The sequence below is a fragment of the Corapipo altera genome, unplaced genomic scaffold (assembly GCF_003945725.1).
Source record: "Corapipo altera isolate COAL_440 unplaced genomic scaffold, ASM394572v1 93, whole genome shotgun sequence".
In the NCBI taxonomy this organism is placed as follows: Eukaryota; Metazoa; Chordata; class Aves; order Passeriformes; family Pipridae; genus Corapipo; species Corapipo altera.
Genome location: NW_020885000.1, coordinates 324,318 through 349,047, shown reverse-complemented (window position 1 = coordinate 349,047; position 24,730 = coordinate 324,318). Strand labels below are relative to the sequence as shown.

General features: G+C 59.2%; 2 protein-coding genes across 5 annotated transcripts; one reads left to right on the top strand and one right to left on the bottom strand.

Annotated features, from left to right (window-relative positions):
* Positions 1-5,461: 5,461 nt before the first annotated feature.
* Positions 5,462-6,240, bottom strand: TMEM203 (transmembrane protein 203). The gene has a single exon (XM_027667010.1). It carries the CDS (start codon positions 6,141-6,143, stop codon positions 5,733-5,735), a length of 411 nt encoding a protein of 136 aa, XP_027522811.1. The 5' UTR covers positions 6,144-6,240; the 3' UTR covers positions 5,462-5,732.
* Positions 6,241-6,261: 21 nt separating this feature from the next.
* On the top strand, positions 6,262-21,526 carry NDOR1 (NADPH dependent diflavin oxidoreductase 1). Of its 4 annotated transcripts, none has more exons than XM_027667005.1 (16): positions 6,275-6,387; positions 7,029-7,231; positions 7,486-7,620; positions 8,460-8,537; positions 8,826-8,923; positions 9,705-9,803; positions 10,441-10,542; positions 11,024-11,230; positions 11,615-11,736; positions 12,725-12,945; positions 13,347-13,454; positions 14,163-14,277; positions 15,227-15,373; positions 16,017-16,135; positions 18,555-18,649; positions 21,321-21,526. In XM_027667005.1, exons 2-16 carry the CDS (start codon positions 7,094-7,096, stop codon positions 21,463-21,465), a joined length of 1,929 nt encoding a protein of 642 aa, XP_027522806.1. In that variant the 5' UTR covers positions 6,275-6,387; positions 7,029-7,093; the 3' UTR covers positions 21,466-21,526. The 4 variants fall into 4 exon arrangements, with proteins under 4 accessions (XP_027522810.1, XP_027522808.1, XP_027522806.1 ...); XM_027667006.1 differs by lacking the exon at positions 21,321-21,526 and adding an exon at positions 20,764-21,292; XM_027667007.1 differs by lacking the exon at positions 7,029-7,231 and having other exon boundaries at positions 6,268-6,387.
* The last annotated feature ends 3,204 nt before the right edge of the window (positions 21,527-24,730 follow it).

Below are 24,730 nucleotides of genomic sequence, written 5' to 3'. Positions count from 1 at the left end.
AACAGGATGAAGCACCCTCAGGGTGCTTTCCACTAATGTTACAGTGAATGCTTGGGGACAGCATGGGAGGGAGACTGAGGTGAGCAGCAGCTCTGGAGATGATTGATTGCCTCCAACACAATCAATGGGGCCCAAAGAAAACAAGGCAGAAGGTCAAAGGATGATGTGATGGAGTGTCTGTCCCTTAGCAAACACTGGAGAGTATTTGCAGGAGCCCATGAAACCTCTGGATATGAGAGGTCTGCTTTGAACTTCCAAACTGGTCTGGAGAAGGGCAGCTTGGGCCATGGTGGAGGCAGCTGCCCTGCCACGGTGCTGGGTGTGGATAGCAGATGTCCCATATCACCTCACTCCCTGTATCTCATGTCACCAGGCTGTGCCCCTCTCTAACAACTTTCTCCTCAAAGTCTCAGTAAAGCTTCTGGGAAGCTGTTCCAGGGAGTCTCCCTTCCTTCAGCCTTTTCTCCTCCTCCTCCTCATGTCCCTGCTGCCTTGGTTGCTCCCCTCTGGGCTTTCAGCACTCGCTCCACACTTCTCACATCTTTCCAAGAGCTGTGACTGAACATGGACCTGCACTTTCATCTGCAGCTTTGCCATCATGGATGAAATCCTGGGAACAGCTACCCTGAAACTGGGGGCTGCAGCATCTCAGGGCACCCCGGTGACATTTGCTGTGGCACACATGGGCCATTAGCCAAGGACACCCAAAGGCCCCTCTGGGGGCTCAGCTGCTGGCCACACAACTCCTTCCTCTCCAGTGAGGCTGTCACACACCGGTGAGGGGTGTCAGACTGTGGGAGCCTGGTTTCTTGGCAAACCTAGGTGAAACACTCATCTCTCCATTTCCTAGGTGCTCTCCAAGAACTCTCTGACTGCTTGTCCCAATGTTCCCAGCAGCCAGAAGCTGAGATGATGTTAGACACATTGGTGAGACACAGTCCCTACACATAAGACCAAAACAAAACAAAGCTAAAATAGGAGGATTCAGGAAGAGCTGGAAAGCTGGCTTGCAGGCAGGTCCACGGCTCTGAGGGAAACACATGTGGGGCACCCCTGGCAGGGGTGACCTACAGCTCCTCTCTCCACTGGCAGGGCAGAGTGATTCTTGGCAGAGCTGCCAGGCTCCCTCTGTTTTCCCAGCAGGTCTGATCCGGCACAGGCAGCCAAGGCCCTCACCTTGGTGAAGGGAACTGGTCTGTGTGTGAGATGACCAGACCACCCTGGTACCACCTCCCAGACCACGATTTGGTGTCAGCACACGGAGTTCAGGTAATGCTGGGGCAGGAACTTACCAAGGACCTGCTCTGCTGCAAATGTTGCTTTTGCCACCTCAAGATGCCATCCAGGCTCTCCCTGGACACTGAGACAGCCCAGCTTTGGGAACCAGGTGGGGTTTGGGTTCCCACTGCTGTTTGGGAGTGCTGAATAACACTGTTCCCTGGGAGCAGAGCCTGACACACTCCCCCCCACAGCTGCACCTTTCTGTCAGGGAAGTCCTCGTGGGACTTACCCTCCAGACCCTTCATCAGCTTCATTGCCCTTCTCTGGACTCGCTCCTGCACCTCCATGTCAGGAAGAATTGAGGGGCCCAGAACTGGACACAGAACACAAGGTGTGGTGTGGCCTCTCTTCCCACAAGCTTGGGAAAGGCAGGACACTGCTCAAAGGACAACCTCAGGGTCCTTCCAGGAAGCAGCTCCAGCTCCTGACCAGAGCCACCCACCACTGGAGGTTAAAACCACCACTGCACTGAGGAGGTCACACAGTCCCCAGGTGTTTCCCATGTCTAGATGTAGGGAGGGATGGAGGTCCCTTGGACCACCCATTCCCAGGTGTGTCCTTTGGGAGCCCTCTGGATGCTCAGGTCATGCTGGACCTCTCTTCTCTTAGTGCATGGAGCCCATCTGTGCTGTCCCAGGCAGGCTCTGCTCTGGAGATGCCACAGGGACAAGGCAGCACTGGCTTTTCTCCTGCCAGTGTTCCCATCCCATATTTCGGTTGTCTCTCCAAGAGCTGCTCCTGTCCCCGCAGGAGCTGGGACACACAGAGCAGAGTGGTACTGCTGGTACTGCCCCTCTGCCAGGGGGTGCTGGTTTGGCACCCAGGCTGGGTTGTGCAGAGGTTTCTTCCCCACCGACCAGGGGGTTTGGAGGGGCTCAGGGCTGGGGTCCACAACACCAGCCTAGTGAAGCTGTGCTGCTCCCCAGCGTGTCCACATGGCCAGAGCTCCGGGCTGGGAGCTGAGGCACTGACACATGCTCTTGGGTTTGGGAAAGGCTCAGCTGGCAGCAATACCCAACACACCCACCTCAGCACAAGAATAAATCTAGAGGGGAGATTTTCATCTTTGCTAGAGTGTGTTCCAGCATGGAAGAGTGTTGGTCTGAGACTTGAGGAGCCTCTGGCCTCATGCCAGGGAATGGCAGGGACTCCATGGCACGCACGGGGCAGGGCACAGGTGTCAGGGTCTGTCCCCTCCAGCCGTGCCAGTGGGTGGAGGATCCAGCGGGATTTCTCCAAGGTGGATGCTCCCAGGAGTTCTGTGTGGCCACAGGCAGGTGTGTCAGAGCTGCACGCTGCTGGCTGCCAGGGCAACGGCCCCGGAAGGTTTGTTTCAGGATTTGGTGGCCCTGGGCACCGTGGGTGATTCCTCTGCACCAGGCACAAGTCCTGGCAGGGGACACGGCTGGTCCCGACTGACGGCAATCCCCCCCTCCCCTGGCACCCCCATCAAGGCAGCACTCCAAGTGCCATTGTGTCACTCTTATGTCCCCAAATGCCCTGGCAGGGTAATGCCTTACCTCGGAGGAGCAGAGCTGGGACACGTCGACCACTGGCTTTTCCCCAAGGCAGCTGCAAAACGCTGTAAGAGCTGCTTGCAGGGGATCTGGGCAGCACAGGGGGGATGTGGCACTGTGTCCCCATGTCAAACACCACGCCCTGCTGACAGGGCTGGTGTTAGTTTGGGGCTGATGGTCCTGCCAGGGTTGGGCAGCAGGAAACATCCCCGTTCCTGGGCAGCGTCGCAGCAGGCTGAGGGATGTGTTCATCTGTTTGATCTTCTTTGGTTTTGATGAGCCCCTTCCTTAGTTTATTAATTAGCTGGTGGTTGGGAGCTGTGGGAGTGTCCAAAGGCACCGCTGGTCCCCAGGGCCACTCAATGAGTGTCCCCTCCTGACTCAGAGCTTTGCTGCTCATCCTGCTCCTCTGGGTGTCCCCCACCAGCTGCAGCTCCTGTTCCTCAGCCCTGGCAGCAGACACTGTACCCTGCCAGCCCCAGCTGTGCTCCCCTCCCACCTCCATGGCCCCCACCCAGCCCTCCCCCTCCCCAGCCCCACAGCAGTGCCCCTGTGGCTCGTCTGACACAGCTCTTGTGATGGCAGGGGATGGACACCCGTGGCCTGTGCACTCGGGTGACTGGGCGCATTGTGGGCACAACCACGTCACGGGGACACTGATGTGGGTGAACTCACACTGGTGTGAGGTGGAGGTGACAAGGAGCAGTTGGACACCTCCTCCCAGGTGACATGTCCTTGGCCCAGGTGAGCAAATGGCTCCCAGTGGCGTGACCTGAGCACTTGGGGCCATTACGGCTCAGCCTTGGTGACACTGAGCCCTGGGAAACCACATCACAAGGGGAAGGAGGAGGAGCTCCTGTGAGGCAGGTCCCTAAACCTAGGGCCCAGTGCCACCTCAGGGTGCGCAAGTATCACAGAATCACAGAGTATTCTGACTTGAAAGGGACCACAAGGACCATCCAGTCCAGTTCCTGGCCCTGCACAGACACCCCATCAATCCCACCCTGTCCCTCAGAGTGTTGTCCAAACCCTCCTGGAGCTCTGGCAGCCTTGGGGCTGTGCCCACTGCCCTGGGGAGCCTGGTCAGTGCCCAACCACCCTCTGGGGCAAGAACCTTTTCGTGAGATCCAACCTAACTCTGCCCTGACACAGCTCCAGCCATTCCCTGGATCCTATCCCTGGTCACAGAGAGCAGAGATTAGAGCTGCCCCTGCACTGCCCCTTGTGAGGAAGCTACAAACCCCAATGAGTTTCCCCTCAGTCTGAAGTTCAGCCCCTTCTTGAGGCTGAACAAGCCAAGTGATCTCAGATGCTCCTTGTATGGCCCCTCAAGGCCCTTCGCCATCCTCATGTCCCTCCTTTGGACACTCTCTAAGAGCTTCACATCTTTCTCATATTACAGTGCCCAAACTGCCCCCCAGCACTCGAGGTGAGGCTGCCCCAGACCAGAGCAGAGCAGGACAATCCCCTCCTTCAACCAAGGAAGGACTGAGTAAAGGAGGGGTGGTGCTCCTGTCCTGTACTCATCCATGCCCTGGAGCCAGCCCAGGATGGGCCACCTGGAGTCACTGGGAGCCAGGTGCTACCTGAATAGAGGCTAGTGGGAGCAGGTCACACTGAACATCTAACCCCCAGTATGGACCAGTCTGGGCTAAATACGTGTCAGTTTATGGATCCTGCTGGCCCGGGCTGCTGGTTGTCCCACTGCCGTTCCACGACAGCCAGGATGAGCCGGCAGCAGCACCAAGGGACAGCCTCTTTCCAGAGAGAAGAGCAGCAGCCACTGGTCCCGTTGTCATCAGAGGATCTCCTGGGGAGATCAGCCTGACCAATACATCCCTGGTGCCCCTCGGGCCTCTGAGCTGACAGAGCAGTGACACAGCTGTTTATAGGGCAGTTCCTGTCCCTGACCCCACCTGCACAGACCCCAGGGCAGAGGGGAGAGAGGGGAGACTGAGGGGGCAGAGCCAGAGCAGGGCCAGGGAGGCTTCCCCTCCAGCCCTGGCTGGCAGGAGATGTTCTATCAGAGGGAACATCAGCAGAACACACAGGTCTGTGACACACGAGGTGGGAAGGAGCACAGGTTGCTGGGCTGAGGGTGAGGGGCTCATCAGCCGTTCCCAACACCCTTGTGGTGGGAGCTGGACACCAGGGGTGCCAGGGTGTCCCTGGCACTGGGACTTCCCTGTGACACTGGTACCTGACACCTTGATCAACACTTCCACATGGAATACTGAACTCCTGCTCTCTGGGGTCTGAGCACAGTGTTTCACAGCAAAGTCAGGGTTCAGTGACACCCCCCTTCACAACCGGCATCAGCAGTGCATGGTCCTGCCCTTTGCCCTGCCCTCCCCGGCCTCCTACTTCCAGACGTAGGGAATGGAAGCGAAATACAAAAAACATCTGCTAAAAACCACATGTATCAGTGTTCTCCGGCTCACAGCACAGCCCCACAAAACTCTCAGAGAGCTCTGATGGGATGAAGTGCTCAGGGAAGTGAGGGGACAGATGGGAATCAATGAGCTTTGCTGCAGGGCAGGGCAGAGGTCTGGGGGGTATGAAGGGATCTACAGCACCCTCCCACCCTCCAGGCAATTCCTGCTCTCAAAGCGGTAGTTTTAGATACAACTGCTTTCTATGGAAAAAGTTTTAAATGAACCCCAATCCTTCAACGCACTTTTATTTTACAATAAAATAACTGGTACACCGAGCAGCGCTCGCAGGGCAGGACAACACGGGGGCTGGGAGGGCTGAAACAGGAACGCGACACAACGGGAGCTTTTGGGGGAATGTGGTGCTCTGTGGCACGGCAGCGAGCTGGGGCACCGACCAGCCTGTCACCAGCCTGTCACAGCCTGTCGCCGCCCTCTGCACAGGGATAACGCCGAGGGGAGCCTGAGGCCCGGGCCCGCCCCCCCGTCCCCGCGGGGACCCTCAGTTCACACGGCAGGCCCGGATCATGAGCAGCTGGAGAAGGATGAAGACGGGCGACATGATGAGCCCGTACCAGAGCTCCCGCGTGTGCTCCACCAGCTTCTGGCACAGCAGCATCTCGAACACGAACTTGAGGCTGAGGATGGTGAGGATCCAGAAGAGCCGCAGCACCGCCAGGCGCTTCTCGCCGTCCTGGAACAGCCGCACGGACACGATGGTGGTGAAGTAGGTGCTGAGCCCGTCGGCGGCGAAGAAGGGCACGAACACGACCCACCAGGAGAGCGCGGCGGCCGCGCCGTCCACCTTGAGCACGAGCAGCACCGTAAAGGCGAGCAGGGCCAGCGCGTGCAGCAGCAGCTCGAACGTGGCGAAGCCCAACCACTGCACGAGCTCCCGAAGGGAGAACAGCATGGTCCGGGGGGCGCGGGGCAGAGCCGGGGAGCGGCACCGGCCCTGTCCGGGGGCACCGGGCCCGACCCGCCCGGGGCTCGGCCCGCCCGTCGCGGGCGACGCGCGGCGATGACGTCAAAGGGGCGCGGCTGATGATGACGTCACAGGGAGCGCGGAACGGGTGGGGAGTCCCCTCAGCCGCCGTGTGACGTCACGGGAGCGGTCGCACTGTGGTGACGTCACGAGGGAATGGGGCCGGTCCGTGGTGAGTCCGAAGAGCCGGGCATCCTCGGAGATCCCGATCCCTGCGGCCTCTCTGCCCTGGGGACGGGCTGGGAGAGCTGGGGGGGGTTCACCTGGAGACGGGAAGGACCCAGGAGAGCTCAGAGCCCCTTCCAGCGCATAAAGGGGCTCCAGGAGAGCTGGAGAGGGACTTGGGACAGGACAAGGGGGAATGTATTCCCACTGCCAGGGGGCAGGGTTAGATGGGATATTGGGAAGGAATCGTTGGCTGTGAGGATGGGGAGGCCCTGGCACAGGTTGCCCAGAGAAGCTGTGGCTGCTCCATCCCTGGAAGTGTCCAAGGCCAGGCTGGACGGGGCTCAGAGCAACCTGGGCTAGGGGAAGGTGTCCCTGCCCGTGGCAGGATGTGGAATGGGATGAATGTGAAGCTCCCTCCCAACCCAGATCAGTCTGTGATTCTGTGATTTTGTTTTTTATTATTATAATGTGATTTATTGTTAGTATTCTATGGGCACATGGTGACAGCAGCTGTTTGCAGCTCAGACATCCCTCTGGGCTGGATTCCTTGCAGGATTCCCTGTCACACACAGGGCCTTGCTCCTTGGCAGTGTGGCTGAGAGCAGTGTGTGTCTGATCACACCTTTCTCTGTCTCTGAGCTCCAGGCTCTTCCCCAGGCCCCTTCAAGTGAGGGGGATTCATAGGGCAGACAGGAAAGTTAAAACCAGCAATGGGGAACAGCCGATCCCAGGACTGCACTTACCCTGTGGGGATGAGGGCAGTTAAACGAGCCAGGATGTGCATTTTAGTCCCTCCATGCCCGGGCAGTGGGGACAAGGAGCACAGTGTGTCCCTGCTGCTCCTGCAGGCGAGGACACGGCGTTAATCCCTCAGCACTGTGCAGGGCTGGGAAGAGAGCCCACAAGCCTTGTATCCCAATGCTGGATCCCAGCTATTCACACCCCTGGGCTGTTTGCTGTGTCAGCCCCACACATGTCACCTTGACCCCAGTCCCTGGTGCTCCTTTGGGTGGGGTTGGTGCTGCTGGGCCCAGGGCAGGCCCAGCTCTGCCTCCCCAGCCCCCTTTCCCCTCTGTGTGGTGGGTCTGGTTTGTCTTTGCAGATGGCAGAACGGAAGCTCCTCGTTCTCTTTGGCAGCCAGACGGGGACAGCCCAAGATACGGCAGAGAGGATCGGGAGAGAGGCCACGCGCCGGCACCTGCAGTGCAGGGTGGAGGCCCTGGACAGCTGTGACCTGGTGAGATGGGACACACAGGGGACTCTGGGCACTGCTGCTCCTGCTCCATCCCCACCAGCCCTATTTCTGCCACTTGGGCATCCTCCACCCTTGCTGTGATCTGCTGTGTGTCACCAGGGCCTGGCTCTGTGCCCTCCCTGGGGGCAGCTTGTGCTTAACTCAGCTGAAAGGGTGGGCAAAGGGAGCAGGGACTCCTGGGATGGAGTCGCAGACACTCAGCCTTTCCCTGCCAGGTGAGGGGCTGGTGCTGCAGGGAGTGGGTGGGCAGCAGGTGCTGCTGCAAGGCCTATGGAGGAGCTCGTGCCACACAGGGCTGTGGGTTTTATTCCAAGCGTGGTCAGTCTGGGAGCTCATTGTGGTGTGGGCAGCCATGTGGGAACAGCCAGGACACGTATTTCGTAGAATGACAGAAGGGTCTGGGTTGGGAGGGACCTTAAAGATCATCCAGTTCCACCCCTGGCCATGGGCAGGGACACCTTCCACCAGCCCAGGTTGCTCCAAGCCCTGTCCAACCTGGCCTTGGACACTTCCAGGGAAGGGGCAGCCACAGCATCTCTGGGCAACCTGTGCCAGGGCCTCCCCACCCTCACAGCCAACAATTCCTTCCCAATATCCTATCTAACCCTGCCCTCTGGCAGTGGGAAGCTGTTCCCCCTTCTCCTGTCCCTCTATCCCTTGTCCCAAGTCCCTCTCCAGCTCTTCTGGAGCCCCTTTATGTGCTGGAAGGGGCTCCAAGGTCTCCCTGGAGCCTTCTCTTCTCCAGGTGAACACCCTCAGCTCTCCCAGAGCAGTTTGTAGGCTGCTGACCTGGACATGCCTCTCCATGTCTGTGCCCACAGGCCAACCTCATCCATGAGCCACTGGTGGTGTTTGTGTGTGCAACCACCGGCCAGGGAGACCCACCTGATAACATGAAGGTAGGACATATTCCTGTCCATCTTGTTTTTATGTTCCTGATCCAGGGAATTCTCTCTAGAAGCAGCTTGAGCAGTGGTTGTTTTTGGAGGGGGGAGCACCAGTCACCTCTCATGGGACACGAGCAGGGAGCTGGTGAGGGGGCTTTCAGAGGCCACCTCTGCAGGAGTGCTCCCCACTGTGTTGGGGTTCAGGATGGGCCCGATGGGGGCAGAGCAGGGATCTGGGGGCTGGCAGGCAGGGCAGGCTGCCTGGGCAGCAGCAGGACTCCCCAGCCGTGTCCTCCGTAGATGTTCTGGCGGTTTCTGTTCCGGAAGAACCTGCCGCCCGGGTCCCTGTGCCAGCTGGACTACGCCGTGCTGGGCCTTGGCGACTCGTCCTACCCCAAGTAAGCAGCTCTGCAGCTCCTGGATGGCTGCTCTCACAGCTCTGGCTGCGGGAGGGACCAGAGTGGCTGGAGAATGGAGGGGGTGGGGGAAGACAGAGCCTGACTCTGGATGAAATGAAATGAAATTCCCACCAGCCTTAAAAATCCTTGCTCTACCAGCCTGTGTCCCTCCCAAATCCCAGGAATTAGGCTTCTGCCCATTTCTTCCCCCCCAGCCTCTCCAAGCAGGTCCTTTGCTGCAGTGGGTCTGACATCAGGTGTCAGTCATTTATTGCAGCTGTTCAGTTTTCCATCTGAACTGCAGGGAAGCAACTTTGTGCCACAGCACAAGCTGTGCCACTTGGCAGTGGGCCAAGGCAACAGGAGACATCAAACACAAGTGGCAGCCAGCCTTGTTGGTACCAGTTCTATCCCAAAAGATTGTTCCCATGTGCCTGAAAGAGCTGTGGAGGGAGGGGTAGGTGTGCCAGAGCTCCATGGGGCACATGGGGCAGTGAGGGGCTGGAGTGAAGGAAGTGTTCTGAGTCCCTGAAGGGAAGCAGGACCTCCATAAGTCCCTTCTGGAAGCTAGGCACAGCCCGTGAGGCCCAGCAAGTGGCAGGCAACTGCTCCTGTGAGCTGCCCTAGGTTGGGGCACAGACTGGGCAGGGCACAGGCCAGGTTGTGTTGCTGCCTCTGTGCTGCTCCTGTGGCCCTGGCAGCAGGTGCTGGCTTCTGTGGGCACTGCCTGCTGTGCTGCTGGAGCAGCCCTGCCTTCACAGCTGTGTTATTCTCTGCTTAGGTTTAATTTTGTTGCAAAGAAGCTGCACAAACGGGTGCTACAGCTTGGGGGCAACCCGCTACTACCAGTGGCCTTGGGAGATGACCAGCATGATCTGGGGTAAGAGCCATGGGGAGGTGTGGCAGGGGGAGCCCCGGGGTGCACTGCAGCTCTGTCCTTGGGCTGCTGGCAGGGCTCTGTGTGCTTTACACACAGCCCTGCTGTGCCTGGGGAACGGCAGCGTGCTGCTCCCACCACGGGGCTGCTCCAGCAGCTCTGTGAACGTGCTGATATCTGCTCATAACACTTCTGTGCCAGAACCTGGGTCACCTGCTTCTCCGGGGTGTCCAACGACCCCCGGGATGTGCCAGCATTTCCTGGCTCAGCCACAGTCCTCTTCAGAGCGGGGGGTGGCTGTGTCACACAGCCACGTGCCTGCAGCAGCCTGACCTGTGCTCACCTAGCATGGGGCAGAGGCTCTGTGTGGCTCAGGGAATTGGTGATGGCCACAGGTGGTGCTCAGGGGGCTTGTGCTTCTGTTCAGGTGTCAGTGGTTGGGCCCCAGAGAGCAAGTGAATGCTTAGAGTGTCTGAGACATGTTTCCTCTCAGACCTGAAGCTATAAGGGAACAGCCTGGGGTGACTGTGCAGTGCAAGGGGAGCAGGGCTGCCCCAGCATTGGGCAGATGCAGGGGTAGCAGGGCTTGGGCCCTAAGGGATGATGTTGTTCTGCTACAGCCTGAATTTCCCTCTTGCAGGCCAGATGCAGTGGTTGATCCATGGCTTGTGGCCTTATGGGACAAGATCCTCGCTTTGTATCCTCTCCCTCCTGGCCTTGAGATCATCAGCCCAGACACACGGTGGGTGCAGAGGGTGGGCAGGGTGGGCCCCAGCAGGGACTGGCTGCTGTGCAATGCCACACTTCCTTGGCTGTTCTACAGAGTGGAGATGTGCTCTGCTTTGACCAGGAACCCTTCCCACACAGCTACTGGTGTCCCAAGTGTTCCTTGTTCTTTGGCCACTGGTGGCCCACTTCTCTCTGGATGGTGTGTCCCCTTGTCCCCCGCGGGTGTGTGTCAGCTGCCCCAGCCAGGTTGTGCCCATCTTGCCATCCTGATGTGCCTCTGCCCCTGGCAGAGTGTGTGCGCTCAGCCAGCCTCCCTCTGCCTGTTCTGGAGACTTTGGAATCTCCTGGCAGTCGGCATTGCATTCCCTTACAAAGCCAGCTCTGGGGAACAGGGATGATGGATGGTGGATGCAGTGGGAAACTCCAGGCCTCGCCCTGGAGCAGCAGAGGAGCTGTGGCATGGAGTAACCACTGCATTGCTCTCCTCTCCACAGCCTGCCCCCAAAATACACCCTGCACTACCTGCCTGAGGACTCCCCACCCCCTGAGAGTGCCCTTCTCCAGCCGACAGCGCCCAGGGCTGTTCCCTGCGAGCCCCATCCCTTCGCTGCCCCCGTGGTGTCCAACCAGCGGGTCACGGCACAGTCCCACTTCCAGGACGTCCGGCTCATGGAGTTCGACATCACGGGCTCGGCGATCACGTGAGCATTTCCCTGACTCCCCCAAGCTCCCTGACTCCCCCTGGTCCTGTGGGACCAGGTCTCCTGTAGCCTGCCCTCCTCTACCACTCCCTGTCTCGACTAATATGTGATGTTGCAGCCCTGGGGACGTGGTCCCTGCTGCGTGGTCCCCCTCCATGACAAAGTCAGGAGTGTGTGGCAGTGGGGGTCCTGCCCATGGACCAGTTCTCCTTGCCTGTCAATAAGAGAGCACGTTGGTGACACTGGGAATTAGCCTCCCCTGATGTGGTTGCTGGTCGGGGTAGACATGCCATGGCTGTGGCTTTGCCCCATGGCTATGCCCTGTGGCTCTTCCCTGTGGCTCTGCCCTGGAGCTGTGCTCAGCAGCTCCTGCTGCATCCACAGGTTCAGTGCAGGGGACGTGGTGATGATCCAGCCCCAGAACTGCCCTGAGGACGTGCAGCAGTTCTGTCAGCTCCTGTGCCTGGACCCAGACAGACACTTTGTGCTGAAGCCCACGGAGCCTGGTAGGTCCTGCCCACTGCTCCTTTCCCTCCCTGCTGCGACAGGGCAGCCCCTGAGCACTGGCCCAGCCTGCAGCTCTGCTCTTCCTTTGCTGTAGACCTGGTTCATGGAGCTGGGAGTGTCAGATGGATACAGGACACCTGCCTGTCTGGCAGTATGGGGACTGTCCTTCTCTCCCAGTGCTGTGATCGTGTGCATCCTGCACAGGGTCAGGGTGACTGTGGGAGGAATCCAGCAGTGCCAGGTTCCACCTGGGCCTTGTGCCTTGGCAGCACCTTGCACAGGGTGGGGAGGATCCTGCAGCCTCCTCAGCCCCAGACCCAGGTCAGGAAACCCGTACTTCCTTGTAAGGGGAGTGCAGGTCTCCCCACTCTACTTTAACCCCACGGACCTCCTGCAGGTGCTTCTGCAGCCACAAATGAACTCCAACAACAGAGAAACCCCTTGGAGGCCCCTCAGAGCCCTTGGTGGCTCAGCAGTCTCAATGGAATTGTAACAGTTTTCTCTCCTGTCTCCTGAGCACCTATTTCCCTTCCACCTTTCCTGTGTCTGTCCTTGCTGGAATTTTTGCCTGGCGGGCAAACCCAAGAAAAATTCAGGCTGCTCCTCACACCCTTGGGATGTACAAAGGAAACAAGGACAGGCTGACACATGACACTACTGGTTATTTCCACTGCATTGTGTGCAGGATGGGTGGGAGCCATATGGATAAGGCATTATCCCAAAGCACTTCCCAAAAGCAAGGGACAGCTGAACACCACTGACTTCCTCTGTTGCCAAACCTGTGGGCTTGAAAAGCAAACTGGGGAGAGCAGGAGGGAGTGAGGCCCCATGGTGGGAGCAGTGGGAGCTGAAGTTGGCTCCACTGGGGCATTGGTGCAGTGTGTGGGCACCCACAGGCAGCAGGCCTGCCCTGGTGTGGGGACAGGCAGTGCCAGGCATCCGGCCCCGGGGCTGGCCCTGAGCTCTCCCTGCTGCCTTGCCTTGCAGGCACATCCCTCCCTCCCCTCTTGCCACAGCCCTGCACCATCCGGCACCTGGTCACCCACTACCTGGACATCTCCTGCGTGCCACGGCGCTCCTTCTTCGAGCTCCTCTCCTACTTCTCCACCAACGAGCTGGAGCGGGAGAAGCTGCAGGAGTTCAGCTCTGCTCAGGGCCAGGAGGAGCTGTACAGCTACTGCAACCGGCCCCGCAGGACCACGCTGGAGGTGAGACTGGGCAGCAGGGCACACCTGCTCCATGGGGGCTGTGCCAGGCCAGAAAGCACCCAGGCAGCAGGCAGATGATCAGCCATAATTTCTTGGCTGGGGAATTTAATCTACTTCACCCTCTTTATGAAGTGTCTGTGAATTTCCACTGGCAGTTAAGACCAGCTCTAGATCCTTCTCGCTCTGAGGTGGGCTCTCTGCTGCAGCCTGGGAGGCAGAGGGCAATGAACACAGTCGGGTGTTGGTGCTCAGAGGTGCCCAGTGGGGTGCCTCTGGTCGAGGGCAGCGTGGCACAGCCATGTGGGACAGCCTCTGGCACACTGAGAACAGGCAGGCTGCCTTCTGGGGGATGCAGGTTGTCTTCTGGGGTGCAGCAGGCCTCACCCCTCTTGGCTTTGCAGGCCCTGTGGGATTTCCCTCACACCACATGTGCCATTCCAGCTGATTACCTGCTGGACCTCATCCCTCGCATCAGACCCCGCGCTTTCTCCATCGCCTCCTCCCTGCTGGTAAGAGCTCAGCCCTTTTGGCCTCGTGTCAGGCTCTGAGCTGGGGGTATGGCAGGGCCTGGGTTGGCTGTTCATGCTGTGCATGCCTTGGGTGTCCAAGCACTACTCCCAGGCCCCTGAACACCCACAGCCCACCCAAACCCCTGCTCTGCAGTGAGTCTGCAGCAGCCTGACCTGCTGGTGCCAACCTCAGGGCTGTGCCAGCCTCCAGATTAGGGCACTTGCTCTCCTGCAGCTCAATAAGTGCTGTCCCACTGCTCCTCAGAGGTCTGGTGTCCTTGTCACCAGAAGCAGTGAGATGTGGTGCCGTGAAGGCTGGGAGTGCCCCGGGTGGCCCTGGCAAGCAGGAGTGCTGCTCCCTGTGCTGCCGGGAGGTGGCAGTGGGACCCGGCCCCGGTGCTGGCAGACATCAGCCCAATGCACGGCTGGATTTGTCCTCCATGGGGGCCTCTTGGCTTGGACGGTCACTGTCACTGTTGACAACTGTGCAGAGCATTCCTGCAGCAGTGCTGCTCTGGGAAAAACCATTGGAAAGGTTTTGGGCAAGGGCCTGCTCCATTCCAAGTGGCTGTTTTGGGCTAGGATGAGTGTTGCAGGCACCCTGGCAGGAGCTGGGCGCAGGTTTTGTCCCTGGAGGAGGTGCTGGACCCTTCCTGTGAAGCTGTGCTGGGTATTTCCTCATTTCTCATGGCTCCTGTCTGGACACAGGCTCACCCTGACAGGATCCAGATCCTCATGGCAGTGGTGCAGTACAAGACACGTCTCAGCAAACCCCGCCGTGGGCTCTGCTCTACCTGGCTGGCTTCTCTCGATCCAGAGCAAGGTAATTGCTTGGACTCTGTGTGCTTGTCACAGCACCCAGCAGTGATCCCTTGGGACCTTGGTGGAGCTGTGCGTGTGCTGGCCACGTGCTGGAGCTGCCTGGATCCTGGCTGGAGCACCACCTCTGTGGGGGCTGGAGCACACTGGCTTGGCAGGATGAGCTGAACTCACAGGCCACTGTTCTTCCTTGCTGCTCCCATCTTCTTCAGAGCATGGTGGGCTCCTCTGGCATCCTTTGAGCTCCTGGTTTTCTCCCAGCTGCTTGACCCTCCTGCTCCCAAGTGTGCCCTGCTGTCCCCCTGATGGCTGCTCCTGGTGTCCTGGAGCTGGTAATATTCTGACTGCTGGACACCTCCAGCCCCACAGCCCCAGCTCTGGGAAGGCAGGTCCTTCCTTTGAGCACATCCACCCTGTCCTGCAAAGCCTGTGTGTGCTGCTCATCTGCTCCAACCACAAACCAACTCCAGTGGGTCCCCACGCAAATGTGACAAGCTCATGGGGTCTCCCAACTGCAGAGTGGTAGAGAATTCCTCTGTATGGGTCCAGGGCAAGACAGGGGCTTCTCAGAGTACCTCCATGGGGCTCTTCACCCAGATGAGTTAAGTGTGGCCTCCCTTCCATCCAGCCAGGTTGGGATCTCTGCCTGCCTTCCCTGTTGTCCTCCATGGCACAAGCTGTGTGAGGAGAAGGCTGTCCCACAGCCTGGGTGCTGAGGGGCTCTTACCTTGCCCTGGGGTTCACTCAGGGGTTCACTCTTTCAGAGGAGATGCTGAAACAGCTGAAGCACTTTTCACATGCACAGGGTGTTCCCTTGGTGCTTGGGGTGGTGAGCCAGGTGCAGTTCATGTCTTTGGAGCATCCTGGAAGAGCTGGATGCCTGGCTCCCTCTCTGCAGGCTGTGCCAGGGGCAGGGATGGTGGAGTGATGCTATTCAGTCTGTTTGTTTGCAGGTGATGTCCGGGTGCCTCTTTGGGTGAAGAAAGGAGGAATGAAGTTCCCAGCTGACCCTGCCACCCCCGTGATCATGATTGGCCCTGGCACAGGGGTGGCACCTTTCCGAGCAGCGATACAGGAGCGGGTGGCACAGGGATGTAGAGGTGAGGAGTGGTCCTGGGAGGGATTTGGGGTGCCTCTCGCTGCAGACAGGTCTGTGTCAGCAGACAGCAAGGAGGGACTGGGGGCTCGTGAGGGTGTGGACGGGTACAGGGTTTGCTGTGTTTGAGTGGGAGCAAGCTGGGCTCAGGGGCAGGTGAGGACCAGAGCCTGTGTGTGCAGCCTCGTGTGGTTATTCACAGGCTGTGCTACAGGGCAGCTCCTTGGGTCAGCGTAGGGCTCTGCAGAGGCTTCCTTGGCTCTCTGAGAGTGAAGATGGGTTACTGAGCTCATCTGCTCCTGCACAAGGAGTTGTGCCTCTGCCCTTGTCCCATTCTCATTCCCCTGACTCAGCCATGAGTCTCAGCAGGAAGCTGAGGCTGGTGGAGGGGAACAGGCAGCCAGTTTTTGCTCTACCTGCTCCCCACCTCCTGTTTTTCCAGTATACAGGGGCCTCTGGTTGCCGCAGGTCACTTGGCTTCATGCTCACGTGGCTCCTGGCTCTTCCAGGCCTGGGCTGCCAGGCAGGTGCAGCAGAGAGGTGGAAGCCTCTGCTCTCAGCCCCAGGTCCCGTGGGCACCAGCAGTGCCCACCACTCACAGGGCATTCGGTCCTCCCAGCACAGCCCCTGTGCTCTGCTCTCTGCAGGGAACTGCCTCTTCTTTGGCTGTCGACAGAAATCCAAGGACTTCTACTGCCAGGCAGAGTGGGAAGAGCTGGTGGCAAAGGGCTTCCTGACACTCTTCACAGCCTTCTCCAGGGACCAGGTTAGTTCCTAGAGGAGGAGGGTGGATACAGAAGTGTTTCAGCCAGCACTGATGAGACTGTGTCTGTTCCCTGTAACTGTTGGCATGGCCTGTGAGGAATCTAGTGGAGTGGTACAGTGTCACCTCACTCCCTCACACACCTCAGTGCTGGCTGGGATTTGCCCCCCAGCTCTGCAGTGCCGGGGCCCTGCCAGGACATGTGTGACTGGAAAGGCTGCTGGTACGGGGCTGGAGAGCACTGTAGCAGATAAGGCATTAGCCAGCTTTGCTTGGCTGGGCCATGTGAGTGATAAAAGGCTCACAAGCCTCTCGGAGGGTTACCAGGCAATAACTTTCTTTGGTTAAGTACCACCCTTCTCATTGTGTCCTTCTGAGCACTGGCTGAGCCCAGGGAGCTTGGCCTCTGTGCCAGCTCTCCTCAAGTCTCAACCATCCAGGAGAAAGTTCCCTGTAGGTACAAGCATCCCCACAACTCAGCCCCTCACTTTGCTCCCTGGTTTCCTAGACAGTGTCTGTGGTGAGCAGCTCTCATCCTCAGGGCTGCAGGGCTTTTTATGCTGCCAGAGAGGCTCCCTGAGCTGGGGTTCTGTTTCACTGCCTTGCCCTGTCCCTTGATGGCACTGAAAGCTCAGCCTGGCTTTGGAACAGAGATCTGATAAAAAGGGAATGGGGATCTTACAGTAGCTCAGCTGCACCAGCCCTTTCTCCTGACTGTGTGCATGTGTTGACATGAGTCCAGCATCTTTTATGCACTCACTTGTAAGGCATGAGCTGGATGCTTCTGTGAAGGCTTTCCAAGTCTGTGATGAACAGAAGCAGCACTGCAGAGGGTTGTTGGTTGACCAGTGAAGGGGGGACCTGCTGCTCCCAGAGTCTGGAGAGCTGCCACAGCCACTTCCTGCCCTCACAGACTCTGGAGGGATGGGACTCCCATGGGAGTCCCTTCCTGCTCCACAGGCCAAAGCACTTTGTCCTGAGTCTCCTGCCCCTGAGCCGTGCCGGGAGGTGAGCAGGAGCTCAGCCAGGTGGGATGAGCTGCATTGGGCCATTGTACCTTGGGCTTCAGGAGATACCACAGCCCTTAACTCATCAAAAACTTTGTTGTCAAAGAGCCAGGCAGGGGCTGAGATGCTCCATAGCTGAGCAGGATTTCCCTCTTCTCTCTTACGGTGCCCTTTGCAGTGATCTCTTGTCACATCACGGTGCAGACTGATCCCAGCCTAACGTGGCTGCCTCTAACTCTGAGCAGGATGCCCCGGGGTTTAGCTGAGACACTGTGACCCCAGTTTGTCACTGGAGTGCTCTGGTTTCTGGGCAGTTGCAGGTCCTTAAATGACCCCCTGAGAGCCCCAGCCTGGCTGGCAGGGCCACTGGCAGCACTCAGCTCATTACTGTTAACGATGTGAGGCAGAGCTGAGGTGCTCGTGATGGGCATCATGAGCTGTGGAGCCATGCCCAGGTCAACCTGGCACTCCAGTGCAATCAACCATTGGGGCTGTGGGACCTGCTGCCCATGTGGGGACCAGCTCCTGTGACAGCCAGGGCTGGTGCTGCTCGGGGTTGTTCCCACACACACCTCCAGCCTGCAGCACACAGGGCCCTGAGCCACAGCGAGAGCCATGCTGGCGTTGGGGCTGGACGTGGGGAGGGGATGTGGGGAGGGGGCTGTGCCTGTGGCTCAGCTCACTGCTGTGCAGAACCAGGTGTAGTGGGATGCCCAGCACGGGACCTGGCCTTCATCACAGTGTCCCCCTTGTCACAGGAGCCCTCTGGGCCAGCAGTGAGTTCAGGCACGTTAGCAATGGTGTTCTCTTGGGCAGGAGCCAGGGCCGTAGGCAGTTGCTTGGATTCTTGAAGTCTTGTGGATTAACCCTTTGGGAACTCTCCTTGGTTGGGCTGTACTGTGCCAAAAGCCAGTCCCTGAGCACAGTGGAGAGCAGGGAATGGGACCAAGGCCATCCCTACAAGCTTTCTGCCCTTCCAAGATGTTTCAGATCTGCAGCAGCCAGGGGTGTGGGGAAGGGTCCCTGTCCTACAGGAAATTTGGCACAGGGAGGCGACAGAGCCTCCTCTGCCTGTGCTGGGAGAAAAGGGGAGAGGGCAGGAAGGAAATCCTCATGGGGCCTCCCCACCTCATGGTCCTGGCTAGTGGACACCTAAAGACTTGGGAGGGCTACTTTGTCCTCACTGAAGCTCCTGCTGCTGCACTGATTTCCCTCCAGCCCATCTCAGTGCACTGACATCAGATGTGGGGTTCCCCTTCCCTGTGTGGTCATTGATCCATCTGCTTTCCCAGTGCCCCTGCTCTGGGGGGCTGTGCTGTCCTGAGCCCTTGCAAACAGCCCCTGAGAAGAGTCCTGAGAGCAGGAGCTGTGGCTGCTGCCAGGGCTGGTGGGCTCAGTGCCCTGTTTACCCGCAGGAGGAGAAGGTTTATGTTCAGCACCGCATCCAGGAGAACCGGAGGCTGGTGTGGGAGCTGCTGAGCACTGGGAATGCTCATGTCTACCTGGCTGGGTGAGTGAGGGGTCTCTATGCAGGGACTGGGGGAGTGGGGCTGCATGTGGCTGCTTCTCCACCTGCTTGGAGACATTCCCTCAGCTCAGCCCCTGGAGTGAGCACACCCCGTACCCCGACAGGTCCCTGTGGGCTGCAGTGGCTGCTGCAGAGGGACAGCTCGTTCCTCCTCTCCCTGTGTCCTGCTCTGTATACCCTGGGCTCAGAGGGTTGTTTCTCACTTGAAATCAGAGAAAAGGGTTGTGTGGTGCCCGTGGCCACTCATGTGGGCAGAAGACTTTGAAAGCATAATATAACAGGGCTCCAGAGCAACAGCTTTGGGACCCCTGGCACGTTCTGTCTGGCTCTTCACACGCAAAACTGCCTCCTGGGGCAGGGACAACACTGGCACCACAGCCAACGTCCTTTGACAGCACAGTCATTCTCCAGGTGGTTGTCTTGGGCTGGTTGGACATCTTGAACTGCTGGCCAAAGGTGGAGTCTGGTCTTCAGAGGCAGAGCGTTGGCATCTCTGCTCTGAGCTCTGTGCCTCTTTTCCTGGGCAGAGCCCTTGACCTGCCCGCCGTTGTGACTCCCTGCACAACAGGGAGGAGAGGAGACTGCTCCGGAGACTGCTCCCCATTGCCCAGGGCGAGGGTTGTGAAATGCTTTGGACTCTTGAGCTGGCAAGAGGCTGGTGATGGTGTTTGTGGTGTTTGTGGTGCACCCCGTGACCTGGAAAGGGCTGTGCAAACCTGGGCCTTGCTGTCGACACGAGCAGCAATTGCAGGAGGCTCCTTCCTGCCTGTCCTGTGCAACAGCAGGAACTTCCCCGGCACCTTGTGGGGCCAGACTGGCCTTGCTGCATTCCTGAGAGAGGGAGATTCTTGTTTGCTGCCCAGGAAGTGGAGGCCAGGCCTCCCGCCACACTGTCTGTCACTGCTGCCTGCACTGCTGCCTGCACTGCTGCCTGTGCTGCCGGGCCTCGCTGCACTGCAGGGCTTCCTGGGCCCTTACACCAAACTGGGCCCTCCTACCCTTGGATCTGGGCTTCAGGTTTGGTGCGCTTGGGACGTGAGTTGTGCCACCATCCCCAGCCCAAATGCTGAGACTATTGGGCAGCTGTTGGGTCCTTCTTCCATCTCCTTTCCTACTGTTCTTTGATCCTATTCCCTACTTTCTGGTGCTGACAGAGATACCCTGGGGGCTCCCAAAAGGGGATCAATGTCTTGGAAAGAACAGGGCTTGCACAACTGTCCCTATGGCAGGATTTTGGGTGGCCGTGAGGATGGTGTTTTGGGTGTCGGGGTTGCTCTGAGACTGAGGGCCTTGTCCCTGGCACAGGGTGTCCCTCAGCCCCCATCAGGCAGGTGGGATCCTTGTCCTCCCTGTACAAGTGTCCACTTGCAGAGGGCACTGTCCCTCTCCTGCTGAACAGCCCACACTATGTGGAAAGACTCCCAGGATCAGCCTTCCCTTTCCTGGCCCACAGACTCTGAACTGCCTGTGGAGTGCCAGACAGGAAGGTGCAGGTGGGCGAGCCTGAAAATTGCCTTTTCCCCCCTAAAAACAGTATTCAGAGTTTCAACCAGACTAAGATAAAGTGAGTCCTGAGCTGTGTGTCCCTGAGCAGTGTCCCTGGGGCATGTCTGCCTTCAGCCAGGCCAGCTCTGGGGAGCCAGGGCTGTATCTGCTACAGAATTGTTCCCAGCTTGTCTTGCCCAGGGGCAAAAAGGTTGAAAATGTCTCTCTTTTTCTGAAAAAAATAGCTATTTGACATGTTTTCAATCACAAAGCCCAGCTCCATTATCTTGTACTTGCATATCACTGCCTAACTCAGAAACAATACGACTCTTCCAAAAAAAGAAGACCTCCTTTCTGGGTATTTTGGGATGTTAATCAGCTTCAAACTAAAGTCAGGATTCTGCCTTGTTCTTGGGAAACAGCAAGGACGTTGCCAGATGCTTGTGCCAATTGGAGCAGCCTGGGAAATTTTTTATTAGATGTTTTTTTTGTCGCACAGGCAGTTCATCAAATGAAACTCTATCCAGGAAAAAAAGTCTGAATTTCTGATTTCCCCTAAGAAATAATTGTGCTTGAAAGCATTGAATTCTATTTGGGTATTTTTTGCACAGGGGCTCGTGTTTTCTCCTCTATTTCTCTTATTTTGAGGTTTGAACTGGCTTCAGTTCCAAATGTCACCATCAAACCAATCATCTTGGATTTCCTGAGAGCTGGCAGCAGCAGGACGGGAGCGGCTGCTCCTTCCCAGCAGTGTCTTACCCAGCTCAGGATCAGACATGTTTGACTTTGAGTGATTCCTGAGATGAAAGGACAGTTTCCTGCCCTCCTGCCAATAAATTCCAACTCTATGCATATTCCTTGTGTCCCTCTAATGAGGATGTTGGCAAATGGAGCCATGTGGGGCTGCAGTTCAGGTTGCCGAGCTGTGATGCTCCTTCCCCAAGGTCTGGCTACTGCAAATGCCTGCAGTGGGAAGCCCTGTGGATAAGGGGGCTGCTCTCGAGGGAGGGGTAGGATGACAAGCCTGTCATTTATCCCGTGCCAGGCAGCCCATGTGGCAGGGTGAGACAGATTCTCACTGCCCTGCTGCCCCCTGATCCCAGAGCACCGGGGCTGCTGCCCCTGGTTTTCCTTTCTCGCTGCATTGTGCCCCTGCTCTGTCCCCCAGGAATGCCAAGCAGATGCCGGTGGCGGTGGCTGAGGCCCTGCAGTCTGTGCTGCAGCTGGAGGGTGGCCTGTCGCCCTCAGAAGCAGAGGAGCATTTAACAGCCCTGGAACGGTCCCAGCGCTTCCAGTCTGAAACCTGGTCCTAAGCCTGGCTCCCTGCTTCCCCCTTCCCCACAAACTGCCTGAATAAAGGAGCCAGCACAATGATCTGCCTCTGGCATCTTCCTTGGGCTGGGGTTACCCCAGCCTGGGCAGGGGCGTGTCCAAGGGGGTGGATTTACCCAACCAGCCCTTCCCTGATGGCAGGGCCAGGGTGGGTGGGAGGGGGCTGTCTCCTGGGGGGCTTGGAGCCCAATCCCCACTGGAGCAGAGGTCAGGGGTCTCTGGGGGGATGCTGCTGGCTGATCTGCTGTCCCAGGGGCTCCAGCCCCAGGGGTCTCCATGAAGGGTGGGCAGCACTGCTGGGCATTGCTGGAGCCACAGCAATGGCAGTGGCCACTGTTTGAGGTAGGGCCCAGAGGAAGTGAACTGTTGCATGGGAGTCTCTCCACCCTGGCATTAGTCAGCAGCGTTTGCTGCAGGAGGAGGCTGCCTGGACAGACCTGTTCCCCCTGTCTCCAGTGGCCAAGGCCAGCAGGGACAGGCACAGGAGGAAGCCTCGATCCCTCTGTCTCTGCTGCCCGTTCATCATCCTGAGCCTGCTTAATGCTGAGGTCTGAGCTCTGTGTGCCAGCTCCTGGTGATATTGCCTTCCTTGCTCTGCTGCATCCGTCCTCCACCCCATCCTGGGAGCTGCTTCCAGCCCTTTCCCCGGAGCCTTGGGGTTGTGCACCCTCCTGGCCCTGCCAATGTCCCAGTGGGACCAGTGCCACCACCTTCCTCCCCCAGTTCAGCAAACTGGGTGCCACCATGTAAATAGCAATTAGGACCCAGGGCATGAATCAGCCAGGGACAGTCCCTGGGAGCAGGCTGGGACAGGAAGAGACAGCGATGCCACACTACACCTGTGACCCAGCCACCCTCCCACGCTCCGAGTCATGGGGTCTTGCAGGGGTGAGCAGAGCCCCAGGGCATTTCTCAAGCTGTGACACCACAGAGAGGGAGAACAGGGTGATTTTGGGGCTCCCCACCCCTCTGCTTTGCCCTGAGGAGCTCTTGCACTTGCAGCCCCTGGCTGGACTGAGTGTCCCCATGGCCCAGGGACAGCACGGGGGACAGTGCAGAGCTCCTGCATGGCAGTCATCATGCTGGTGACACCATCCAGGCAGGATACTTCCTTCCAAGCCCTGCAAACTGCTTGTGGGATATGGCAGGGAGAGATGGCCCAGCACAGGGACTGACCTGGGGGATAGGGAGCTGGACTGGAGCAGCACAGGGCCTGTGCTGGGGGGCTGTACTGTCTCTGAGCAGGGAGACAGTGCTGGGGGAACACAGTGCTTGTGCTGGGGGGCTGTGCTGGCTGGGCACAGGAGCAGTGCTGGGAGGCTGTGCTGGTCTCTGAGCTGGGGGGCTGTACTGGAGGGGCCCATGCTGCCATGCCCAGGGGCAGGGGTGTGGGGAGCACTGGCCGCAGAGGTGGCTCCATTTGTGTTGGGCAAGGCGAAGAGGCGGCCGTGGGCCCGGCTCCTCCCCGGCTCCGGCGGGAGCTGATTGGCACGGGCATGGCTTCCTGCCCCGGGCTGCTGCATTTGAGCCGCTTCCAGAAGCTGACAAACCAGACTGGTTAGAGCCAGGCTCGGCCCCAGCCCTGCCTGGCCCGCAGCAGGAGGCAGCTGCCTGTGCGGGTGCCCGCCACGCCTGCACCCCTCCTGGAAGAGCAGGCGGCGCCCGGCAGCGCCCAGCGCGTCCTCTCCGCCGGACCGTGGCGGGTCAGGACTGTGTTGGTGCTGGGGAGGAGGAAGAGGAGGAGGAGGAAGAAGAAGCTGTTGGATGCTCATGGTGATGCCCCTCTTGGGGTGTTCTGTCGGTGAGGATGATGGGGGTACAGCCTGCTTTGAAGACTCCTGACCCTTTGGTCTGGGAGGGCGCCCCAAACTGCGCCAGAGGGATGGTGGGACTCTGTGCACATGCTGCTGCCTCCAAACCCTTCTGGCAGCCGTGCTGAAGGCTGCCTGCTGCCCTGGAGCAGCACCCACGTCCTGCACCCAGCCCCAAGGGGCCTCGGGGGGTGGTGGGTGAGGGGAGTGGCCTTGGAGCTGCTGTCCTCATGGAAGCAGCAGCAGGTGAGGAGGCAGAGCCTGGGCCCCAGTCTGTGCAGACGGCTGGTGGGGAAGGCTGTGCCAGGCAGCGGGGTGAGAGCGAGACTGTGGGGCCAGGGGACCCTGGGGAGTCACCCCAACTCTGTGGAGAGGCATCTGCTGCTGCCTGGGGACACTGGAACCCACCGCCAGCGGAGGACGCAACGGAGCCTGGGCATGACGAGCCACCTGCAGGGCAGGACCGTCCTGCTGCCACCACCACCAGCCCCATCCCGCCCCACAGGGAGAGCCCAGTGCCGTGGGGGCTGTCTCCCAGCATGGAAAGCGCCTCCAGCTCCATCCTGAGCCTCTTTGGCAAGGAAGAGGCGATGTCGAGTGATGAGATGGCGGCGGCAGCAGAGCCGTGCCGCGTGCTGGCGGGCAGTGAGGACGAGTGCCCCATCTGCACAGAGCCCTACGACGACCAGCGGCACAAACCAGCCCTGCTGAACTGCAGCCACGGGCTGTGCCGCGCCTGCCTGCGCACCATCATGGACACGGCTGCCGGCACCGAGTTCGGCCGCGTGCGCTGCCCCATCTGCCGCCAGAAGACGCCCATGCTGGAGTGGGAGATCTGCAAGCTGCAAGAGGAACTGCTCCTGCTGCACGCCCAGCCCAGCTCCCCTGGCACCCTGGCCACCCCTCGGCCCCCTGCCCTGCCGCCCCGGCGCCCCGGCCTGGCCGGTGCCCTCGAGCATCGCTTCCAGGTGCGCTTCCACACCAGCCGCATGTTCGGGTGCCTGCCCTGCGTCCGGTACCCGCCCTGCATCATCCATGGGCTGGCGCGGCTGGAGCGCCGCTGCCGCTGCTGCTACCTCCTGCTCCTGGCGCTGCTGCTGGCGGCAGAGATGCTCAGCCTGCTCCTCATCTTCCTCCCCATCGTCCTCATGGTGATTCTCTTCCTCATCCTCGATAAATAGCACTGGGTTGGTGCCCCCAGGCCGAGCTGTGTGCAGGGAGAGGAGCCCTGCTCCCGCTCTGCCCCGGGGCTGCAGTTGGGCTGTGGTACCAGCTGTGAGCAGGACTGTGACCCTGACCTGGCGCTGCCGGTGAGCCCGGAGTGGTTGAGGCAGAAGAGGAGCTGGAGCAGACAGCCAAGGGAAGCAACCCCGGAGCTGGACAGCACCTGTGCCCCATGGGGCACCAGGAGACACAGCACTGGAGCAGCAAAGGG